Source organism: Cucumis sativus, chromosome 3 (genome assembly GCF_000004075.3).
Source record: "Cucumis sativus cultivar 9930 chromosome 3, Cucumber_9930_V3, whole genome shotgun sequence".
NCBI lineage: Eukaryota > Viridiplantae > Streptophyta > Magnoliopsida > Cucurbitales > Cucurbitaceae > Cucumis > Cucumis sativus.
Window position 1 is genome coordinate 8,917,299 of NC_026657.2, and position 20,430 is coordinate 8,937,728.

Below are 20,430 nucleotides of genomic sequence, written 5' to 3' on the forward strand. Positions count from 1 at the left end.
TTCTAATTTTTTTAGGGCAACTTTTACTGAGCAAAATAAGCACTAATAACAGCGCACTCCTTTATCCAACAACAAACGAACACGTGGACCATTTTGAGCTCAACTGACGAAACGCAACCGGAAAAGTGGCGTATTCCGGCCATGCAAAGGAATCGACATGCAACCCGGCGTTGGACGACCTTCATAAATATTTATCATGCATTTTTAATATATATATCTGAAGTTTCAACCAACTCTCTGGTCACAAAATTTAATAATTTCTATTTTTCCAAGAACGTTAATAAATAAAACAATGTCACAGACCAGTGTTGCTCTTAAATTAATTAATTAAATTACCATTTACTCCTCAATCGGCTGCCTCGCAATTACGCCTTCAACAGTTCCTCCTCTCACTTCTTCCCGTTTTTCTCCCTATATATAATCCCATTTCCCCCCTTACAAGTCCACGAAATAATTAGAGATATATACAATGGAGAAGCTCTTTGTAATGTTTTTGCTGGTGGCTGTTGCGGCGGCGCGTGGCGTTCCTGGTGGTGATCAAGCGGAGTTCGTGGAGGCTGTTGAAGTGAAGGCCGCGGAGCTGCCGAGGAATGCTGGGCGTGGGGATGCTGTTCGTGATGAGAAGAATTTTATCTACGGTGGAGTTGGTGGCTTTGCTGGAATGGGCGGGTACCACACTCTAAAATAACCAATACTCACGTGCAATTCCATGCATCCATTTTCGAAAAGGAATTTTTTTATAAAGATTAAATTGAATTCTTAAATGGGTGCACCAAAAGCTACACAATGGATGTAGTCTAAACCAAGTTTTTTCCCCTTTAAATTTTCTCTAATCGTTCAATTTTTGTTTAAGAACTTGCATTATTATTAATTCTAGGAAGCTGACATGTTTTTTCTTAATGATTTTGACTTGAATTCAATTGTATTTATTGAAATATTTTGCATGATACTATAACTCTTTCAAGTAATGTAATTATTATTATTTGGTTTAACAGATACGCAGGGTTGGGAGGCTTGCCGATGCTAGGGGGTTCAGCCGGGATCGGAAAATTTGGTGGAATTGGTGGGGTCGCTGGAATTGGTAGCTTGGGTGACCCCGGCGGTCTGGGAGGTGGAGGAGCTGGTCCCGGCGTCGGAGGAGCTAGCGGGATTGGCGGTTTAGCCGGGCATGGACTTGGCGGAGCAGGCGGAATTGGTGGTCTAGCTGGGCATGGACTTGGTGGGGCTGGGGGCGTCGGAACCGGCAGTGGCATCGGAGGCATTGGAGGATCCAACGGTGGTATTGGAGGAGACGGCGGAGCTGGCGGTGGTCCGCCAGTCAGTGGCTCTATTCGCCCATAAGGTCTTGAAAAAGAAAATGTGTAGTAATGTTAATTAGTGGTGCTTTTTGTGGGTGCTGAAGCTCATGTAGGGATTTTTATTTTTGTGTGTTTCTAAATTATGCATGGCATGCATGCATGCACGTACTATGCTCCCGTCTTTATTAAATAAATATTAGTTTCCTTTCTCTTAACACAAGGCTTTTAAATACGAATTTACCACGTTGAAGTGTGAATTTTAAATTTTAAGAAAACTTTGAAATATTCTCATGTCATATAGCTATACAGTTGTTACTCTCATACAGGGGAACTTAGTATAGGTTTAAAGAAATTTGAGTTTTCTTTAACGATATGATATATATACATGCATGTATAAACTGAAAAAATACAAATAATAAAAAAATAGCTATACTGCAAAACAGTCTCCACTAATCTATTTGTCGTCAAGTATCCGTTGGTGCATATACACTTATATGACATTAATTTTTATCTTCAGCTATGCGTTTGATCTTCTAGATTACAACCAATATTTTAACCATATACAATGTTAATAAAACTCTATAGCATATGTCGTACTTAACAAATCAAGGAATCTAAAAAAGACATTAAAAATGCACCCAAATATTAGAAGCGACACGTACAAATGTTTCATGCAATAATCTGGAACACATACAATAATATGGCTTAAATTTGTTCGTCATAAATTAAAAGAAAGCAATCAAATGTTATTATTGTGGTATTAACTACCAAAGCGAATTTGGGCTGCAGAAGTTTCAATCCCTCGATTTTGTAATTGTTGTTGCAGTTAAATATATATATGTGTGTTGGTATAGTTGAATGTTAAACAAATGTTTAGTCATATATTTATTTAATGATGATTTTTGCATGGCCACCACTTGTAAGATCCTCTTCTTTATTTTAACCACCACAGTTTGATCTATCAAAACCTGCATGCATGTCTCGAACCTATCACGATCCCATTTGTCCAAATATTTTTCAAAAATGAAAACTAATAAATTAATTAATTTCAAGAGGTGAGATCAGCCTTCCTCTTGAATACATTTTTTGGGACGTTCGTTTAGAACTATAGCTTTTAATAAACTACACTCTGCGAAGTCTATTACCGAGCTCACTAATGTAGTGGGTTAATTATCATAACGGATGAGTTGTAATTAACATATGTTTGAAGTATCAATTTGAGTTAATCAATCATAATAGCTTAAGAAACATTAATTACTATACTTGAATGTTCAAGTTTACGTTGGTTATATAAACTAATTCACTCTATTCGACTTTCACACAATTCACAAAATTTTACAGGCAGTCAATGCAACAAAGGCTTTGATACAGCTAGCAAAAATATGACTTACTATTTGACTATAAACATCCATTATCACTTTCAAAAGTTCAATAGGTTCAATTTTATCTTTACAATTTATTGGTGTCGTGTCAAATTGAATGGCCAAGCCGATGCCATGTAAGTGTCCAAATCAAAGGTTCCACAGCCTCCTTGTCAAGCTAAATTCTCCACAAATGCCATACATCCAAAATAAAATATCCCAATGCCCTGCTTCTAAATTCTTTCTATAAATATCAACACTAACAACATACATTCCCCCATTCCTACCCATATCCCCCATATGGCTCGACCCGGAATTTTCCTCTGTATTTTGGCTTTGATCATAGCCAGTAGCTTCGCTAACCAGCAGCCGGCCAACGTCGGCACTGGCAGCACGAAAACTATTACTGGAGGAGGCGGCGGCGGTGGAGGCGGAGGAGGTGGAGGTGGATCGAGTAGTGGTCCGGCCACGGGCTCTGGGAGCGGTTCGGGGTCAGGAAGTGGTGGCGGGGGGTCGGGTCGGTAGAGGTTGATGGCCCGTTGGAAGACGACTTGTCGTCTCTCCAATCTTGGTGTCGTTTTACGTATAACAACGTGTATGTCGACAATAAAGAGCGTTGGGATATTGTGTTTTTAGTGTAATGTATTAATGAATAAGCTGCTGCACGTGCCAATGCTTTCACAGTTTTTTACACACGGTTAAATTAAGAATCTATCTAAATACAAATTCAACAACTCGTATCTATTTCTCACGTACTAAATAATTAACTTGTAACTAACCAAAACGAAATTGTTTTGGTTGTCATACACTTTTGAATTTCGTATTTCGTTTTATTTTAGTACTCTAGGTTTGAAAATGTATTAAACAATAAACTAAATAGATGAAATAGTTTTTTAAAAATATATTAAGGAGCGTTTGAAGGAAGTATGGAGATTGTAGTGGTCTAGTTTTGGTTTGTAAGAAGGTTTGCTAAATGTGATGAAGAGGAATGGAGAGAGAGTTAGTGGTCGACTATGGGAAGACGAGAGTGAGAGAAGGATTACCAAAAACCTAATCCTAATTCCTACCCCACTCCACTTTCTTCAAATACGAGAGACAACCACCTCTTAAATACGTAAAAGAAAATGGTTATTTTCAAAATATAACCAAACAAACCAACAAATTAACAAATTTTTGAATATTATTATTTTGTGTAATTTCAATAAACACATATAAGACTATTAGTAATAGATGTATATCAGTGTTATTAATAAAACGAGACATAGTTTCAATCATTAACTAATTTTGTTACATTTTAAAATAATTTGAGCATTTTTTTTTGTTATTCAAAACAATTGGTTGAAGAAAAATGATTTATGGAGGCATTACGAGAAATAAACAATGTCTGGGCTGTTGGGGAGGCCCATATAAAATAAAATAAGTTTGGGGTAAAAATGGAAATAACGTAAAGTAGAAGGATTTTTTAAAATACAAACACCCTGACTTCATTTTTACGCATCATAAAGGCGGGAAAGCTTCAAATACACAAACCGGAGGATTAAGCGCGCGAGAAAGAGGAAGAGAAGCCATGGACGGAAGCAGGTCAAGCGGCGATTTGCAGAGCATTCTCGATGCCATTTCGTCTTCAGATGTAAGCTCCATTTCAATACATTGTATCTCACTTCGTAGTTTCTTTATTCTGTTTTAGTCGAATTCTAGTTTGTTAGCTAGGTTTTGGTTGCGATTATGTTTCGATTTCAACTGTTTGTTACTACTTGAAAATTATGGTTGAATCCACGAGAATATTATTGGTTTACTTAATTATTTGGACATTTGCAACTTGTTTCTTCATTTTTTTTTTCTGGATGAATTATTTCTAGCATTCTCTTGAATATTGTTGAATTTCTGCTACTTCCTTCTGGTGGCTGATTGATGTGTCATTGAGTTTTTCAGGTGGTCGAGAGTCGTGTTCAGTTGCTCAAGAAACTGGAGGATTTGGATTTATCAAGTAAATCAGACTTGATTTCATTAGTCGAAAGCCTTGTAGTATCCGCTCTGCGACTCTTTTCATTTTTTAGGTTTTTTGTTTTCCTCATTCTCGTTGTTCCATATTCTCAACAGAATGTGAATACAGGTATTGAAACGTCGTTTTCCTCTCAGATTTGCACGTATTTAGCTGCTAATTAAAGTTTTGAAGTAATTTTTTAATCTGTTTATCATTATACATTCCTCTTCTGAGCAAATGTTTGTATACCTTGACGGGGAGCTTGATATTTTGGGAAGATTTCACATGTTTGGATGTGACGCAATGCCTGTTGAACAGAACTATTTTACTTGTGGCTGTAATACGAGTAGGGAAGGACACAGCTGATTGTCTACTTCAGTTTCTCACACTCGGAGTTAAGGTAAACATATTTTGTTAGTTCTCTACGCACAACAGTTTTCTCACTGCTGGGAAGTAAATGTACGAATTGGTAACCTTAAAATACTTAATACTTAATATCACGTGTTTTTTTTATAGGCAAGTATCTGGTGTAGAAAGCATTTAAAGATGACGCTTATGTCAATCCAGGAGTCACAGGAAGAAGAGCATTCGAACCTGTTTTTTCAGGTGGCATACAGTTGATGTAATCTTACTGTTTGCATAGTAGATTTGAAATGAAATCGTGCACACACATCCCTCAACGTTATTCATCAACTTAGATGCAATTTTATTTCAGATCACTATATGTAATCAGATATTTTTAAATGCAGATCTAAAAAACGTAGTTCTAAAATTATCGATAGATATAAATATTTATAGCTTTACTCCATGTTAAGATTAATACTTTCTTTGGGACAAACATTCTCTTTATTCACAAATATTTACCTAACACTCTCTTCCCCTAAATTTTCTAATAGTTTTGAGACAGATCACTGTTTTAAGATTATTCAAATTTTATTGGACGTCTCCGAAGTCTGAAGGGACATTATTTTAAGATTACTATGACTACTACTACTATTGTTTTTAAAAAGTAATGCATAGGTAAAGGGTCCCGGAATCCTTTGTGTGATGTGCAATTAGTAATATTGATAGGTGTCATATCCATTATTTCTTTCTGGTATAACCAGCATGTACTTATGTACCAATTATATAACCTATAACTAGTTATGTTGATTATGTCAAGACTGTTCTGTGTTAACTTTTTGGATCATAGAATATGAAGTTGCCCATATCATCACTTAGAGTTCTTGTGTGAGCCCTCACTGGGACCAATACATTTCTTCTCCTTGACGCAATTTGCCATTCCCATGGTGCCCTGCCTGTATTCTCGTGACTGGGTTGCTTCTTTATGCTCTTTCCTCACGAAGTTGTACTGGCATAAGTGTAAATGTTTTATTTTAGATTTTAGGGTGGGAATTATTGTTTTCTTATTATATGTTTTGAATTAGTCTCTAGTAGGTTTGGACTCATTTAAATTTCTTTGTGCAGCTTCTTTTGGATGCATTGAAATTTTCTGCTGTCAGTTTTTCAGCCCTTGCGAGATGTCCTCCTTCTGAAGACAAGGTGCTGATGAATACGGTTGAGAATTTTGCTTTGGAGCAGTTGAATTTAATGATTGAATCAGTATCAGAAATTCAGGTACTAACTGCTTGCATGTTGTATTGATTCTTGGTAAGAAGCTGAATGGTTAGCGCTCCCAGATTTTCTTTATTTCCATTTTGTTTTTAATATCAAACTCAGATTTTCTTTCATTTTTGTTCTCAATGAAAGAAGTTGTTTTCATTAAAAAAAAAATTAAATTCAGGTAAAAATTGTACTTTACGGAGGTCAATTTAAGAGAACTGTCAACATCCAGGAATTGCTGTGGTTGGGAAGAAAAATACTGTACAAGCATCTTCAAAATGCTTTGAAAAAGTCTCGGACTCACGCAATAAATTTGTTTATGCTAACGGCCTCAATACTGCTGATTAGATAAATGATAAAACCACGAAGAAGCTAGATGTGTTATCAGCTCACCTTATCCTGTCTTGAAATCTAGGAAGATGCAGTCAGTAACTATTCTAGGATTCTTGTTTCCGTTATTTGTTCTTTTCTCTGTAAATCTTTTAATCTCTGATCAGATTTGATGCTAATAGAAATAGATATATTCAACGTTGGATTAAAATGGTCCTCCTCATATTATCCTTACTATGATTAATATGACTATACAAATGCTTCCTGCAATACACTAGAAAAAGAATATAAACAGGGTTGTAGTTCTTATTATTACTCTTTGTCATGCGTGACTAAACTATAGATTTCCAAATAAGAAAAGATTAGTTGGCTTCGAGTTAAATTTTTTGGTTTTATTAGTAATTCAAGCTGTAGTATCGAGTTTACTAGCCTTGGTTCGATTAGGTGACTTAACCAAGCCAGTTTGGAGATTCTTTCCAAACACAGCAATCCAACTATTGTTGGATACCGAGAACAACTTAAAAAGAACTCCGCGGCATATTCGTTTCCTTGATTTAATTTACTAAACCTGGACCAAGTGTTAGTGTTGGCTATCTTAATCATTCTATAGTTTCGTATTTTGAAGTTTCTTTTGCTCGTCTTCTTTAGTCTTGTGTGTATAAAATGAAATATCAATTGCTGAAATTTTGCGTGGTTGCATGAAGATCCTTATTCTTGACAATCTTCATATTTCTTTTTTTAAAAAATACTTTCCTTGTGGAGTGGAACTTTAATACTTACTCTTTCCCTCATATTTCTTAAATTTTTTTGGATATTTTCTCTTTGCCACTGTATTGCTTGAAACAGGCGTGATCCTTCTTGAAAAATTATTTGTTATTTGTTCTTCATCTGGCATCATGACAATTGACAACTCCTTGGTTTCTTTGATCAGAGTATTCATAAGTTTCGCTCCGAAATTTTGAAAGCTGTGCAGATGGTCATTGATGCAATGATAAAATTTTCTGAGTTTCACTCTCAAGTCCTAGATTGGGAGTCCTCTGGTGAAGAATTCAATAAAACCAGGCCTTCTGTTAATCATGTCTTAAACGTACATAAGTGTGTAATGGAGAAGTTATGTGAATTGGGCACCATTGCAGCCAAAGGTGGTGGAGGATTGGTAACCATTCTTAATGTGTCATGGAAAGGAGTGTTTACCTTGCTTCAACATGGAAATGTGGTGTTATCATCAAAGGTGAATGTAGCAGCCATTATTCTAAATCTAGTTTCACTTGTCATCGAGCCTATGAAATGTGCAGCAGCGACCTGGTCTTCTGTAATGAAAGAACCTGTCTCTGCAACTGATGCCAGACGGATATTTCTTCCAGTCAAATTTTTTCTGATTAATGCTGTGAAAATATCATGCCTTTGTCCTTGCCAAGCTTATCTAGTACGTAAGGAGATTATTTTCTGTGTCCTTGTGATCTCCACATATAAAGTTTGGCTAAGCAATGAAAAGTTACTAGAAACTGTATCTGAAGCGATTACTGAACTTTTGGAGCAACCATGCTTGGACTTAGTCAAGTGTATACTAAATTCCACCGATCTAAAGCAAGACCTGAAACACAATATAATGGATTTGTTATTCACTACCGAAAGGTGTTCTTTCCCAGATGGATATCCTAGTGCTTGTTTTATGAATGATCCAATGAATGAAATTTTTAACACTAATTGTGAAGGCAGGAATGATGCCAAAATCTTATCGCTTGGTCGCATTAATTTTCTGCTTAATTTGATGAAGCATTCTTTCGATCTCAGCGATGATGCAAAACTGCTGATCACCACAAAACTCAATTGGCTTTTGGACATTTTAGTTCAAGAAGATGTATATGCATCAGTTCTTCTCCTGCAAGTTCCTTTCTCATATTTCTCTGGCAAAACTACGGAGCTAAAGTGGCTGCCTCTATTATCTTGTCTTTTGCATGCATTGAAGACTTTCATGGTTGCAGTTTCTAAGAATTATGCTTGGTTGGAACTCCAGTTGTTCTTGCTTGACAATCTCTTGCATCCTCATTTTCTTTGCTGGGACATTGTTATGGAACTTTGGTGCTTTATGTTGCGCTATGCTGATGATAACCTGGTGAATGGTGTCATCTCTAAACTTTTTTCTGTAATGAAGTTGCTGGCATCATCAGAGCCAGTTCTTGTTTACAGTTCAGCTTTGAGAAAAATGGCTAGGTCTATAACTATGCTACTTACATATGGTGCACATACTAAACTTAATGAGATTTTTGAGTATATTTTCATTCAGGACAAATCTCAGTTGTCGACTGTGATATGGGTTGCCTTGATCTTGGAAGGCTTTCCCTTAAACTTACTTTCTGAGAAGATGAAAAATATCGCTATTCAGAGTACGATTCGTGATTATTTGAGCTTCATTGGAAATTTCAGTGAGACTTCAATGTTAGCTTCCTCCTCTGCGACTATTGGGTTGCCGGTATTTTCTGCATCTACTACAATACAATCCATGTAAGTCATCATATTTTGCCTTGTTAAGGAGACTTGATTCCTTTTCCTACGCTCTACACTCCTTTAATCCTATCATGACTTAAAATTTTATTAATACAGGTAGTTTTGTGCTTTAGCATATTAGGAGGCGATTGTGTGATCCGCTTTCCTGTTGTTTCTATTTGCCAATGGAGTTGACGTTATATATTTTTCAGACTTTCTTTAATATCGTTCTAATATGATGTTTTAGTACAGATTCTCAGTTTCTCATGTATAATTGTGTTATTTGGATGGCATGATGTCCCGCAGGAAGTTAAGCACCTCTGATATTGATGTGAGAACGTTAAAGTTCTTACTTGCTCTTCTCCGTAGTTACAAAATCTCTGGAGTTGAACAAGCAAAGGGAGTCTGTAGGAAACTAATATCTGAAACATTGGGGATCATCTCGTGCATGAAGCACCTTTATGCAGTTAATGAGATGGAGGAAGTCATCTTGGAGCTTGAAAAGCTTTTTATCTCAGGACCAACGGCCTCAGATGCTCTGTTATATGAATGCAAATCAAGTTTGGCTCCTTTCCTGGCAGGGCTTGCACATAGCAAAATGACTGAAACTGATGATAATGCAAAAAGCTGTGCTGTGTGGGAGTTATATCACATGTTATTTAAGGAGCGGCACTGGGCATTTATACATTTGGGGTTAAAAGCTTTTGGATATTTTGCGGCACGTACTTCTTGTGAAGAGCTGTGGAGATTTGTGCCGCAGAATGCAGCTCTTTCATACGACTTGGAATCAGGAAAACAGGTAAGTGAAGATGGATTTATGTTAGAGTTTAAAATATTTCTTGAGAAGGAGATGGCTCTCCTCACAGTAACTTCGAGCTCCGAGCAGCTAGAGCTGCTTATGAAAGAAGGACTTGTGTTAAAGGATATGTTGAATTCGTCATTGAAATTATGTGGAACTGGCAACGAATGTAAGAGTATGGAGATTGATGAGGGACCATCTAGCAGGAAAAGAAAGCTTCCTGAAGGACTCAGTAAGGGAATGGAATTGCTAAAGAATGGATTAAAGGTCATGCGCCAGGGTCTCACACTGTTGGAAGAAGGCCATGTCGATTCCAGAGAACTTCACAACAAACTTCGGAGTCACTTTTCTGGCCTTGAAGATGAAATATATCGTCTGGGCAGCCAGGGTGGGGTTGACTAAGTAGTCACGAATCCAAAGGTACACTCTCCTTATGGCATCACTTACATGCGAACGAATAGACTGTTCATAGTTGTCAGAATACGATGGGGTTCTATATGTATTGGGTCGACGACCTTTTAGTTAAATGCATATATTTTAATCGGTTCAGCTATGCTCAGTTTGACATAATTTACTGTTGCACTGATACGTTCTTAAGCATGGCCTTGCAATCATTGCTTCAAATGAAAAGAGCCTTAAATTCTATTTTCATATTGTTAATGCCTTCTTTTTCTCCTTTCCGTTCCAGACCAAGAAATCCAGTGCTGGTTAAGTGACTTATGGTTCAGTCCGTGCCATCCTTCAATTGCAGAAGGAACTGGATGCCAGTTTGCACAGTGGAGCCACACCTGACATCGGTCTTTACCTATAATGACTAATGAATCATACCGATTGGTTCGTGCTACAGTGGTGAGTCCGAGAAGTAGTTTGCCCCACAGCCTTTCTTTGGTGCCAACTAGGGCTTTACAAAGACTTCTTGCCACTCATCTCGGTAATCTTCTTTCCTAAAACTGACGTTTGTTCATTATTGTTAGGGAAAAGTTAGTATAGAACTTCTTTTATTGTTCGTCGTAAGAAAAACTGTTTAAGACACACGGATCAAAATATGATATCCTCAAATCAGCAATATTTATTACTGTAATACTAGAAATCTCCCCATTAATGTTTGTTAGAAATCATTCCTCTTTTTAAAATCACTCAAACTTTCAATGATAATTATTTCTGTATTGAAACCATTGATGGGATTTGGCTTTATGGTCCATTTAGGCACTAGAATTAGTATAAGTCGAGTCGACTGTAGCAAAATTTCAGAGAAAGTAGAAACAAATGATAGGATTTCTCGAACGTGTTACATTGCCAATGAACAGAAACTGAGGCGTCAATATAGTATAACGTTTAGGCGACTGATATTATTCGAATATGGAAGAATTAGAACCGTCATTTTTACCATAGTATTATTGAACGCATATTAACGACTGATGCCACTATAGGACCATGACAGACACCATTTTGTTCGTAGAGTGGATAAGGCACTATCTCTCTCTCTCTCTCTCTCTCTCTCTTCTTTTTCCTTTTTAAAATTTATATATTTAGGGTATAATATCAGATCCTCTCTTCACCTTAACTTTTCGTTACGTAGGATGAAGATTTGAGTTTATCTCGGACTGTGCCATAAGTTGATCGATATCAAGTATATCGTAATGGTCGATATTGATAATTGGGATAGCGATAGGAGGGGGGAGTGAAGTTGAGAGATCTAATCAGTGTCCCTACGAGGTAGAAACCTTGTTTACGAAAGGATGTAGAAGTGAGTTTTACATTGCCCAACTCTGCAAATGGTAAAAAGACTGGCGTTCTATGAACAGTGGTCAATAACTGTCTACCTAATCCCCACTTAACATCGGTATTTATTTATTTATTTCGAAAAAAAGAAACAATCTGGAGTAAAAGTAAACTATGTAGTATGCAAAATGAAATGAATGATGATGATTTAGACTTTTGCCTTTCGCCTTTGACCGCAGCTTTCCCACTTCAAAAGGCCATCGGAGCTCTTGAAGATTTTCGAAGGAGATACTTTCTGTGGACTAACAGGTATTTGTGAAATCGTTGGGTCATTATGTTCATGCGTGGGTATAGTCGATGTATTCTTGATCATCTTGAATATATTGTTGTCCTGGGATCCAAAGGATAGCACTGGAGTAATATATTCTTATGCAGGGATTTTAAATAAAACGACTTTTCCTTTTCCTTTATTTAAGTGAGATAAAAAGGAATATTGAAATTATAATTTTGTAGATAATTCACTATTATGATCTTTTTTTAGTTTTTGATTTATAAAACTAATTTTGTTAGCTAACATGTCTGAGTGTATCTAAATTTTCACTTTTTGAAAAATCTAAGTATTTTGAAAATGAGTTATTTTAATTTTTCTATTATTATAATAATTATTATTATATTTGTGTCTTCCAATCTCAGGAACAATTGTTTGACTGCTACATTTGATAAGAAAACAATTAAGACGTTGAAAGGTAGGTAGAAGTTTTATTGACTTGAATCCCCCCCCCCCCCCCCCCCCCCCCTTCCTTGTTATCTTCATGGTCCTTGTTTACTAGTGTGTCTAACCCACAGTGATAATTTAGTATAAAATTTTCATGACTTGAATTTTAAGAACTATTTCAATTGCAGTTTACAGGATAATCAGAAAGAAAATCATTACCAAAGAGCTTCTAACCAATTATATTTAACTCTGTTAATTCGAAGTGTTTACATGAGCACTAACGCTTTCCGATGATTATAGGGCATTTGTTTGAATTGAAATTTTAATTGTAAAGTACTTTCGGAACTATTGGCGTCGCTATTATACAAAGCTTTCACATCGCATATTTTAATTCCACGGTGTGATAATTAATTACACTGCCATTTTCTTCAGGGGCTAACTTGAATGTGTCATTAAGATTTTCATCATTTTCCTAAAGAAAGTTCTGAAAAATCACGCGCCGCGTCTCTGCTAGTGGGTGTGCATCTACATTTCTCTTCCAGATGTTCAATATATAGAACATGTGTCAAATTAATGGAGGAGCATATAATTCTCTCTTGATATGTTATACGAGAATATCTAGAAAGGAAAAGCACACTTACGGTTCTTCTACCTAAATTTTTCACAACCATTTCTCTTAGTACCATCTACTACACATTTAGCACATAAAAATGAACAGTGAAAGTGCATTTCACTGAAGTAGTACGTCCTCATCATTGAGAACGTAAAAAGTCTAGAATTACCGTTCTTAGAAAAAAGAAGCTAGCTTCGAGACCATATAAAGCTTGAGCAACACTGCCATCATTTACACCAGAAAATTTGAGTTTCCATTGTTTCATGATCATGAAGATTCTCGTTAGCATTCTGATGCTCATTTTCTTCCCATTCTTCACTGTTTTCGTGTCACTGTTACCTGCAGAGCAACTGTTTGGCATAGAATACGAAGTCCGTGTGATCAATGGCTTCACAAACAACTCCTCACTTCCTCTAGTGATATGGTGCGCTTCCAAAGACGGTGATATTGGCGGGCGTGCGCTCCAGGAGCATGATGATTTCAGTTGGCCTGTCAAGACCAACTTCTGGATTACTACAACAACCTCTCAATTCTCATGCACTGTCAAATTGGACCGTACAAGGAAAAGTTTTGATGCATTCAAGGTACCAAGAGATATCTATCGCTGTAGTGCTCTCAGGAAATGCTCGTGGTTGGTTATGGAAGATGGGTTTTATTTCAGCGATGATGAAGTAAACTGGAAGAAGGATTTCTCGTGGTAAAGCACCAGACCAGCTAAGTTCTCTCTACTCTACTCTACTCTGTTCTACTTCTACTTCTACTTCTCTACTAGTTTTGCTTTTACTGTCTTGATCTTGGCCTTTCCAAAGCTAGATTCTGTAGTGTAGTTCAGGAAAGGAAGGCTATTTTGAATCATAAATATGAGTTTAGCGATGGAATTTGAATTCCCCGGTTATCTACCTAGTAAAAGTCGCCTTTTTTTTGTACCGTGTACCTTTTGAATTAATTAATAATAAATCTCTTTTTTAGGCGAATGATAAATTTACGTTTGTTCAGTAATCCTGTGGCATATAATGGTTAGTAATAATTGCCTTTTGTGGTATTTGGTACGTAAAATCAGGCGTTCATTAGACACGGGTTCTCTTCTTTTTGAATGCTCTCGATCTTACTGTCTAAGTTTTCCTTTTTCCTGTTTTTTTTTGTTTTTGTTTTTGTAACTGCAAGTCTATTTTTTCATGTAGACGTGAGATTGAAATGGCTTGTGTTTATGTAGCTTATTAAGGATTGATTTGTTCTCTCAAATCGCCCTTCCACAACTAGGAATGTTAGGTGAGAATGTCTAACGTAAAGATTTTGAGAGACCATTTGGAGAGAAGAGCCGAAACAGAAGTTGAGACAGAGGAAACAGAGGTAAAATGTATAATGAGAAGAAACTATTCAAGTCTCAGAATCAGCAAGCTTCTTAGATGGCCTTAGCCTAGTTTAAATTCACTCCTAAATCTATCTGATTTTCAATACTTGAGGAATAAAACAGTAGTTATCGTACCATTTCATCTTAAAACAGTAGTACAAGTCCCAAAATCTCGATAAGCTCACTCTTTAGACCCCAGCTAAACTTGTAGAACAACGTTTGAGGATAAAAGGATCGTTGGGATGCAGGAAGAACTAGGTTAGAAAGGAGGTTTGATGGGAACAAAACTACTAAAGTCAGGTTCAAAGAGAAGAGATAGCCATAAAGATACTCCCAAACTATACAGTAATCCCTTTAGTGGTAATTCCATAACATAGCAAAGTTTTGTGGTGCAATCAATGTGTTGGAAAATGTTTAATAATAATTAAGACCGTGACTAACAATGTTTAGTTGAAGGTAAGATAATATTATTAGAAATGTGGTGAGAAGGTTGTAGGGTAAAATTGAAACATCCACAACCACAACAGTGGATTGTTTGGGTTTTTGCAATTTCTTTCCGTTGGACCCGCCCATGGGTTTGTTTTCATTAAATCTGGTATTTGTAGATTGGTTTGTATGCAGGCGAGGGATTGTAAATGATAAATATTTTAGTTGAAAAGACGCAACATATGTAGCAAAATTGGAAAATTGGAAAATTGAATTTTGATGCAGGGCCCCGAGTCTATGCTAAAAAAGATTTGGCCTGACATGATGTAGAGATTTTCCTCCGTTTTCACATGCGCTTCCTCGATTTGTTGGTATGTACTGCAACATCCTCTGCACACATAAATTGTTACCCAATTTCGAGACACATCTATTTCAATTCTTCTTTTCTTTAAAAATAAATATAAATCATATCTTTTTTTCCCTATACAAAACTATTGTCTCAAATAGTTGGGTGAGTTTATAAAGTATCTATGTCTTTAAACTCCAACCTTGTGTTCATAAAATTCTTAATTTTTTTTTAGACTTAAAAGAGTAATATTTTAAAACCATCAAAAGTATATACAAAACCTATAAATAAAACAATATATCTTTCTCAAAGATTCATCCGATATAAAATAGTTGATGACTTGAAATTGTTCAAAGATTTCTTAAACATAAAATTGTACTTGATAAATTTTTAAAATTGAAAGTCTTTGATCATAATTTTTTGAAGTCACGTGCTTTAAATTTCCTGTGGCTTTGTTTAGTGCCAACTGCCAATTTCTCGTATGCATCAACTTTCATTTTAAAAAATGATAATAACATTATAAATTTAAAGTACAAGTACAGAGACTTTTTTAACCTCAAAGACCTGGAAGTGTCTGATTGTGCTTTGCTTGAACTTCTCAACTTTGTTGGGTCAGCAATTCACCTTTGAATTCCAAATCTTTTGTCACCTTCTACCAGCTTGGTTCTTGATGCAACTTGTCCTGATTTTTCAGAAAAGAAAAAGAAAAAAAAGATAATCATCAACTTAAATAAACCACTGATACAAAATTTTGATAATACTTACTAGTTTGACCTTCTAAGTTGGTTATTGTTTGATTATCAATAATGTTCTACGTTTTTTGTTCGTTATTTGTATCAACTTCTCAAATTACTCTTTTCTTATGATGATTATCAACTCAACTTTATATGTCAAATGTTTCCTTAAATACATTTAAACGTGGAGCTATATGTTCATCTCGTTTTAAAGAAAAATTGTGATAAAATCTACATGAACAATTAAATGAGCTACGACCCATGATAAACTAAAGTATTTTCTTTTATATAAAAAAATATAAATACTATGTGAATTTAAGCACCGTTGGTTATGTTCAATCCACTAACCTTCTAAAAAAGATATGCAAATATTGACACGTGTAAAATCATAAGGTTGGTAGGGATAAAGAAAGTACCGTACTTTGGAAAATTTTCCTAATGTTCAATGTCAAGTGGCACATTAAGTAGCTTAGGCCAACGTGATTAGAAGCCTCTATCTCCATGTGAATCACAAAAATCCACAAGTAATGAAATCTTTGTTCCCATTGGTAAATTAAATTTGTAAAGTTCTTAAATGCAATAATTACACCAGAGGCCTCGAATCACCACATATTAACCATTAATAACCATATGAAGTTATATTAATATATAATAAAAAGAAAACTATTAAAATATAATATCTTTTGTAACATCAAATCTTTTTGTTCTTCAAATTGCACAACTAGGCCTGATTTGAAATTGGAGATGACTGAACCCATATCATGCAATCAAGTTTTTTTTTTTTTTATATTATCTAGTAAGATTAGATAATTTATTTCCTCCTTGTTATTATAGTGGCAATAATCTTATTTATATTATTGCACACACTTTATCAGACACTTGCACTACAATGTCGTCTCAATTGTAGAAATAAATATCATATTTTCCCGTATACATTTTAGTTAGAAAATTTAAAGTATAACTAAAATTTAAAGTATAAGTTGAATGTTGAGTGATAACGATAACTTTAAAATGTAAGGTTTAGACCAACACGATATATAAATTTTCTAACTGGTTTAGACCAACACGATATATAAATTTTCTAACTTTAAAAATTCCTCGCGACTTAGTGAAATGTTTTTTTTTTATAAAACTATTATTTCTTCTATCCCTAAATATTTCTATCACATTGTTAGAAAATCACGTCTATATTCTTTATTCATCTTTGGTTGTCGATTTCTTCTATCCCTAATTATTTAATTGATGAATTTATTTAGACATTTTTATGCAATCTCATTTTCTTTTCTCCCATATGACCACCATAAGTGACTATCACTCATGAGCGTGCGTAGTTGCGATTTGTTTATAGATCTTTTCAACGTTCAAACCTTTTTAGCTTGGACTATACATAAGTAAGTATGTTATGGTTGCAAATTTGGTTAAGTATGATGCTAAATTTGTTATTATACAGAGCCTAATCATTATGAGACCTACCATATATCATATGTAAAGAAAATCCAAAGTAGGGAAAAGAAAATGGTTATGATGCTTTCATATGTGGGAGGCAATTCTATTTCAGTGCCATTTATCCAATTAAGAGTCACTCTTTCACATCAGTTTCTTGAGGACCCTCCAAGGAATATCTTACCTCACATGCCTTCATTTCCATTGGGCTTAGTCCAATCCAACAGAACTAAAAAGTTTAGCTTTGAGTTTCAATGGTTTCCCAATATTAGCAAAAGAAACATTTTGTTCCAAAAATAACGGAGTAACTGTAAATATTCGCCATAAAAACCTCGCAATTCTACCGCAGAAGAAACAGAAAATAACTGGAAAGTCTACGAGAAAGCAATTTAACTCTAAACATAAGACTTCCTTTGTGTCTAAATCGAGATCAATTCTCTCTTCCGAGTCCAATTACATGAACACTCTCTTAAGATTTTTTTACTAATCACACTCTTTTCTCACTCTCAAACTAGATAGCAATGGAGTAATATTCTCAGGTAGGAAAACTAGAGATATGGATTCTTTTTATAGGCTTAGAGTTCATCCCCGTTCTTAATATTTTAATTTTGAAACAAAACTCAAATCTCATTTCTTGGAAAAATAATAATTGAAATAACTTTGTTGGTTAGGGAATGGGCAAATGGCATAACAGTGTTCAAAAAGTTTTATCAAAATTATTGAATGTAGGTATAATAATGAATTGTTTTAGCTTCCTATTACACTACTATAGTTTGAGGAAACAAATATTTTTGGGTTTAACTTTTAGATTCTTTTCTTTTTTTTTTAAAAAAAAAATAATAAGTCAACTTTTAGAGATAGTCATGGAGGGGTCCTTCCCCTTCATTATATTTATAAAGTGTTAAGTACTGAAAAAGAGATGGCGACATACCAAAATCTCAAACCAAGACGATGAACAATCTCTTTTTGCCGACGCCCTCTTCAATTGCAATTACCGCCAACACCATCCTTCTCAAAGTTTCAAAACAAACAAAATAAAGGCTTAATTTTAAGACTAAGAGATTAAAAACAACATAGTGTAAACAATTTAGATCCTATCGTAAGAAGTCGTCTTGATAAACTTTATCGTATTTACAATTTTATTAAAAAAAATTTGTTATACACTCGATTATTATTATCGTTGTTGTTGTACTTTTATAATTAATTTGATTACGTACTACTACCCTACCCTCCAAAGGGACTTTTATAAGTGTAATGTGATGAAAGACTTTTGTTCCATTTGACTTTCTATTCACATGTTCCTTAGCTTTCATAAAGATACATATGATATATGAGCATATACACAATTTTAATTTCTTTCATATTTCTCCAAACTATTATTTCCTTTGGTTATTCAATATGATCCTCAAGTTGCTTCCTATGAATAATGGTGTTTGGGTTGGCACTCATAAGTTCATATTGTTGGGAGTTGGGATTATCTTTCTTCTCCATTCATTTTTGTCTCTCTTCTCTCCTTTTATTATAATACGACAAAATCTTCTATCCACAATTTAACAACTATCAAAAAGTCGCTTACATATGTTTTAGTTAGTCTTACTCGATCAAAAATCATAAAAGAAATAGGATTTGTTTTAGTACAACAAATATTATGAGTTATATATGGAGGATTTTAGAAATCTTTCCTGAAGTATAACAAAATGATATCATTGTCTATTAGTTATAGACATTGATAGATATCTATTAGTGTTGATGTCAAGAAATATTTTGTTATATATGTATAAATAAATTGGTTCGTTCGTGTCAAATAGTTTCTTGCAGTAGAAAATTACTAAACCCAAAACATATTGTATATTATCACATGTCTTATTAATACTTAGATAGATGAAACACACAATTATATTATATCTCTATAAAATATAATAGGATATTGTCAACTTTTCATAATTTTAACATAAATATATGTTCAAATTTTAAATGTTAATTTGTTCATCAAATCCTAGTATTTGCTAAATAAATATAATAATAAGTAACACTTTAATTATATAATAATTAAGTGAATGAAATGCATTAAGCCTAAAAAAAATATGAAATTTATTTTTTTTGGTTGAAAATTATTATAAATGAGAATATGTATAAAATAAATTAAAATTTCAAAATCTATTTAATTTCTTTTTCTTTTTTTGCATTATTTTTTAACAGTCAACGGTCAACTTGATTGTGATATAATAGAATTTCAAGAAGAAGAAAATAATTTATAAATTTCGGTACAAATTTGAATATTATTTCAACAACTTTGACTACATATACCATCTGTCTATATATATAATAATTCAAAGCTGTTGAAATTTATGATATAGTTTTGTATCCTACCTTATACGTCACTAATTAAATTGAATTCATTTAATCCTTATGGAAAAAAAAGTTTGTAATATGAATAAACTTTCATTTTTTTTTAAAATTTCATTTTAAATTAATAAACCAATTTAAAAACCTCGAAAACAAAAGCAATAAATAAAACAAAACTATTTTATCATCAACGCCATGCAAATTAACGGTTAATTTGATCGTTCTAAGTAACAGAGAAAATAAACAACTAATTAGTCTCTTAATCTTAAAAGTTATTTTAATAAATAATCTCTAAATTTTAAATTTTAATCTCTTTTTGTTTAAGTTTATTTATGATAATATTTGAGAGTAACTGATTATATACAAAATTGAAAATTCAATTAAAAAGTTTTGAAGACTAAAGTCGTAATTTGAAGGATGATTAGATATGAAAAAGAAGCTGTTAGTAGAGTCTATAAGCATTGGAAAATCCCAATATCTCTTTTGCTTTTGCATTTGCATTTGCATGGTCCTCCTAGTAATCAAACAGAAAGTCAAAATGATGTATTCTGTTCACTAATGGCTCTTTCTAAGGCCATTCTTTCACCAAATCTTCCATATCAAAATCCTATTGACTTCTAAACAGGGTTTCACACATCAACAGGGTGAATGCAACTTTATCCTTTTTTTGGTTTTTTTTTTTTTGTTAATGTTGTTTTCTCTCCAATTAATATTGATCTACTTGAGCAAATCATCAAGAAGAGTAACAAAACGTTGACGTAATCATTTCCGTACTAAGTTGTTCATAGCACCACATAAGTTGTTCTAACGACTCTAACAGTTGGAAATTGAGATATCTAGCTAATGCAAATCATTGGGGTTATCTATAGGGAG

The 20,430-nt window shown here is 34.2% G+C and overlaps 3 protein-coding genes across 13 annotated transcripts; all 3 read left to right on the forward strand.

Moving 5' to 3' along the window:
• The first annotated feature begins 407 nt into the window (after nt 1–407).
• LOC105435083 (glycine-rich protein 23) lies at nt 408–1,513 on the forward strand. Its single transcript, XM_011654450.2, has 2 exons — nt 408–669; nt 996–1,513. The coding sequence occupies exons 1-2, from the start codon at nt 470–472 to the stop codon at nt 1,339–1,341; spliced, it is 546 nt and encodes a 181-aa protein (XP_011652752.1). The 5' UTR covers nt 408–469; the 3' UTR covers nt 1,342–1,513.
• A 2,657-nt stretch (nt 1,514–4,170) lies between these two features.
• Nucleotides 4,171–13,892, forward strand: LOC101206663. 11 transcript variants are annotated; one of them, XM_031882957.1, is made up of 13 exons: nt 4,171–4,289; nt 4,592–4,684; nt 4,909–5,043; nt 5,160–5,249; nt 6,111–6,260; nt 7,507–9,080; nt 9,369–10,281; nt 10,550–10,792; nt 11,441–11,704; nt 11,823–11,892; nt 12,277–12,329; nt 12,731–12,815; nt 13,257–13,892. In XM_031882957.1, the coding sequence occupies exons 1-7, from the start codon at nt 4,227–4,229 to the stop codon at nt 10,261–10,263; spliced, it is 3,000 nt and encodes a 999-aa protein (XP_031738817.1). In that variant the 5' UTR covers nt 4,171–4,226; the 3' UTR covers nt 10,264–10,281; nt 10,550–10,792; nt 11,441–11,704; nt 11,823–11,892; nt 12,277–12,329; nt 12,731–12,815; nt 13,257–13,892. The 11 variants fall into 11 exon arrangements, with proteins under 11 accessions (XP_031738817.1, XP_031738816.1, XP_031738815.1 ...); XM_031882956.1 differs by lacking the exon at nt 12,731–12,815; XM_031882955.1 differs by lacking the exon at nt 11,441–11,704.
• On the forward strand, nt 13,181–13,612 carry LOC101218823 (S-protein homolog 6). The gene has a single exon (XM_004133969.3). It carries the CDS (start codon nt 13,181–13,183, stop codon nt 13,610–13,612), a length of 432 nt encoding a protein of 143 aa, XP_004134017.2.
• Nucleotides 13,893–20,430: the final 6,538 nt, after the last annotated feature.

What these genes read in the sequence shown, in the direction of transcription:
- LOC105435083 (XM_011654450.2), top strand. Translation starts at nt 470, where the DNA reads ATGGAGAAGCTCTTTGTAATGTTTTTGCTGGTGGCTGTTGCGGCGGCG. An exon ending in GGCTTTGCTGGAATGGGCGG is followed by an intron (nt 670 to 995) that starts GTACCACACTCT and finishes TTGGTTTAACAG; the next exon opens with ATACGCAGGGTTGGGAGGCT.
- LOC101206663 (XM_031882957.1), top strand. Translation starts at nt 4,227, where the DNA reads ATGGACGGAAGCAGGTCAAGCGGCGATTTGCAGAGCATTCTCGATGCC. An exon ending in ATTCGAACCTGTTTTTTCAG is followed by an intron (nt 5,250 to 6,110) that starts GTGGCATACAGT and finishes TTCTTTGTGCAG; the next exon opens with CTTCTTTTGGATGCATTGAA. An exon ending in AATCAGTATCAGAAATTCAG is followed by an intron (nt 6,261 to 7,506) that starts GTACTAACTGCT and finishes TTCTTTGATCAG; the next exon opens with AGTATTCATAAGTTTCGCTC.
- LOC101218823 (XM_004133969.3), top strand. Translation starts at nt 13,181, where the DNA reads ATGAAGATTCTCGTTAGCATTCTGATGCTCATTTTCTTCCCATTCTTC.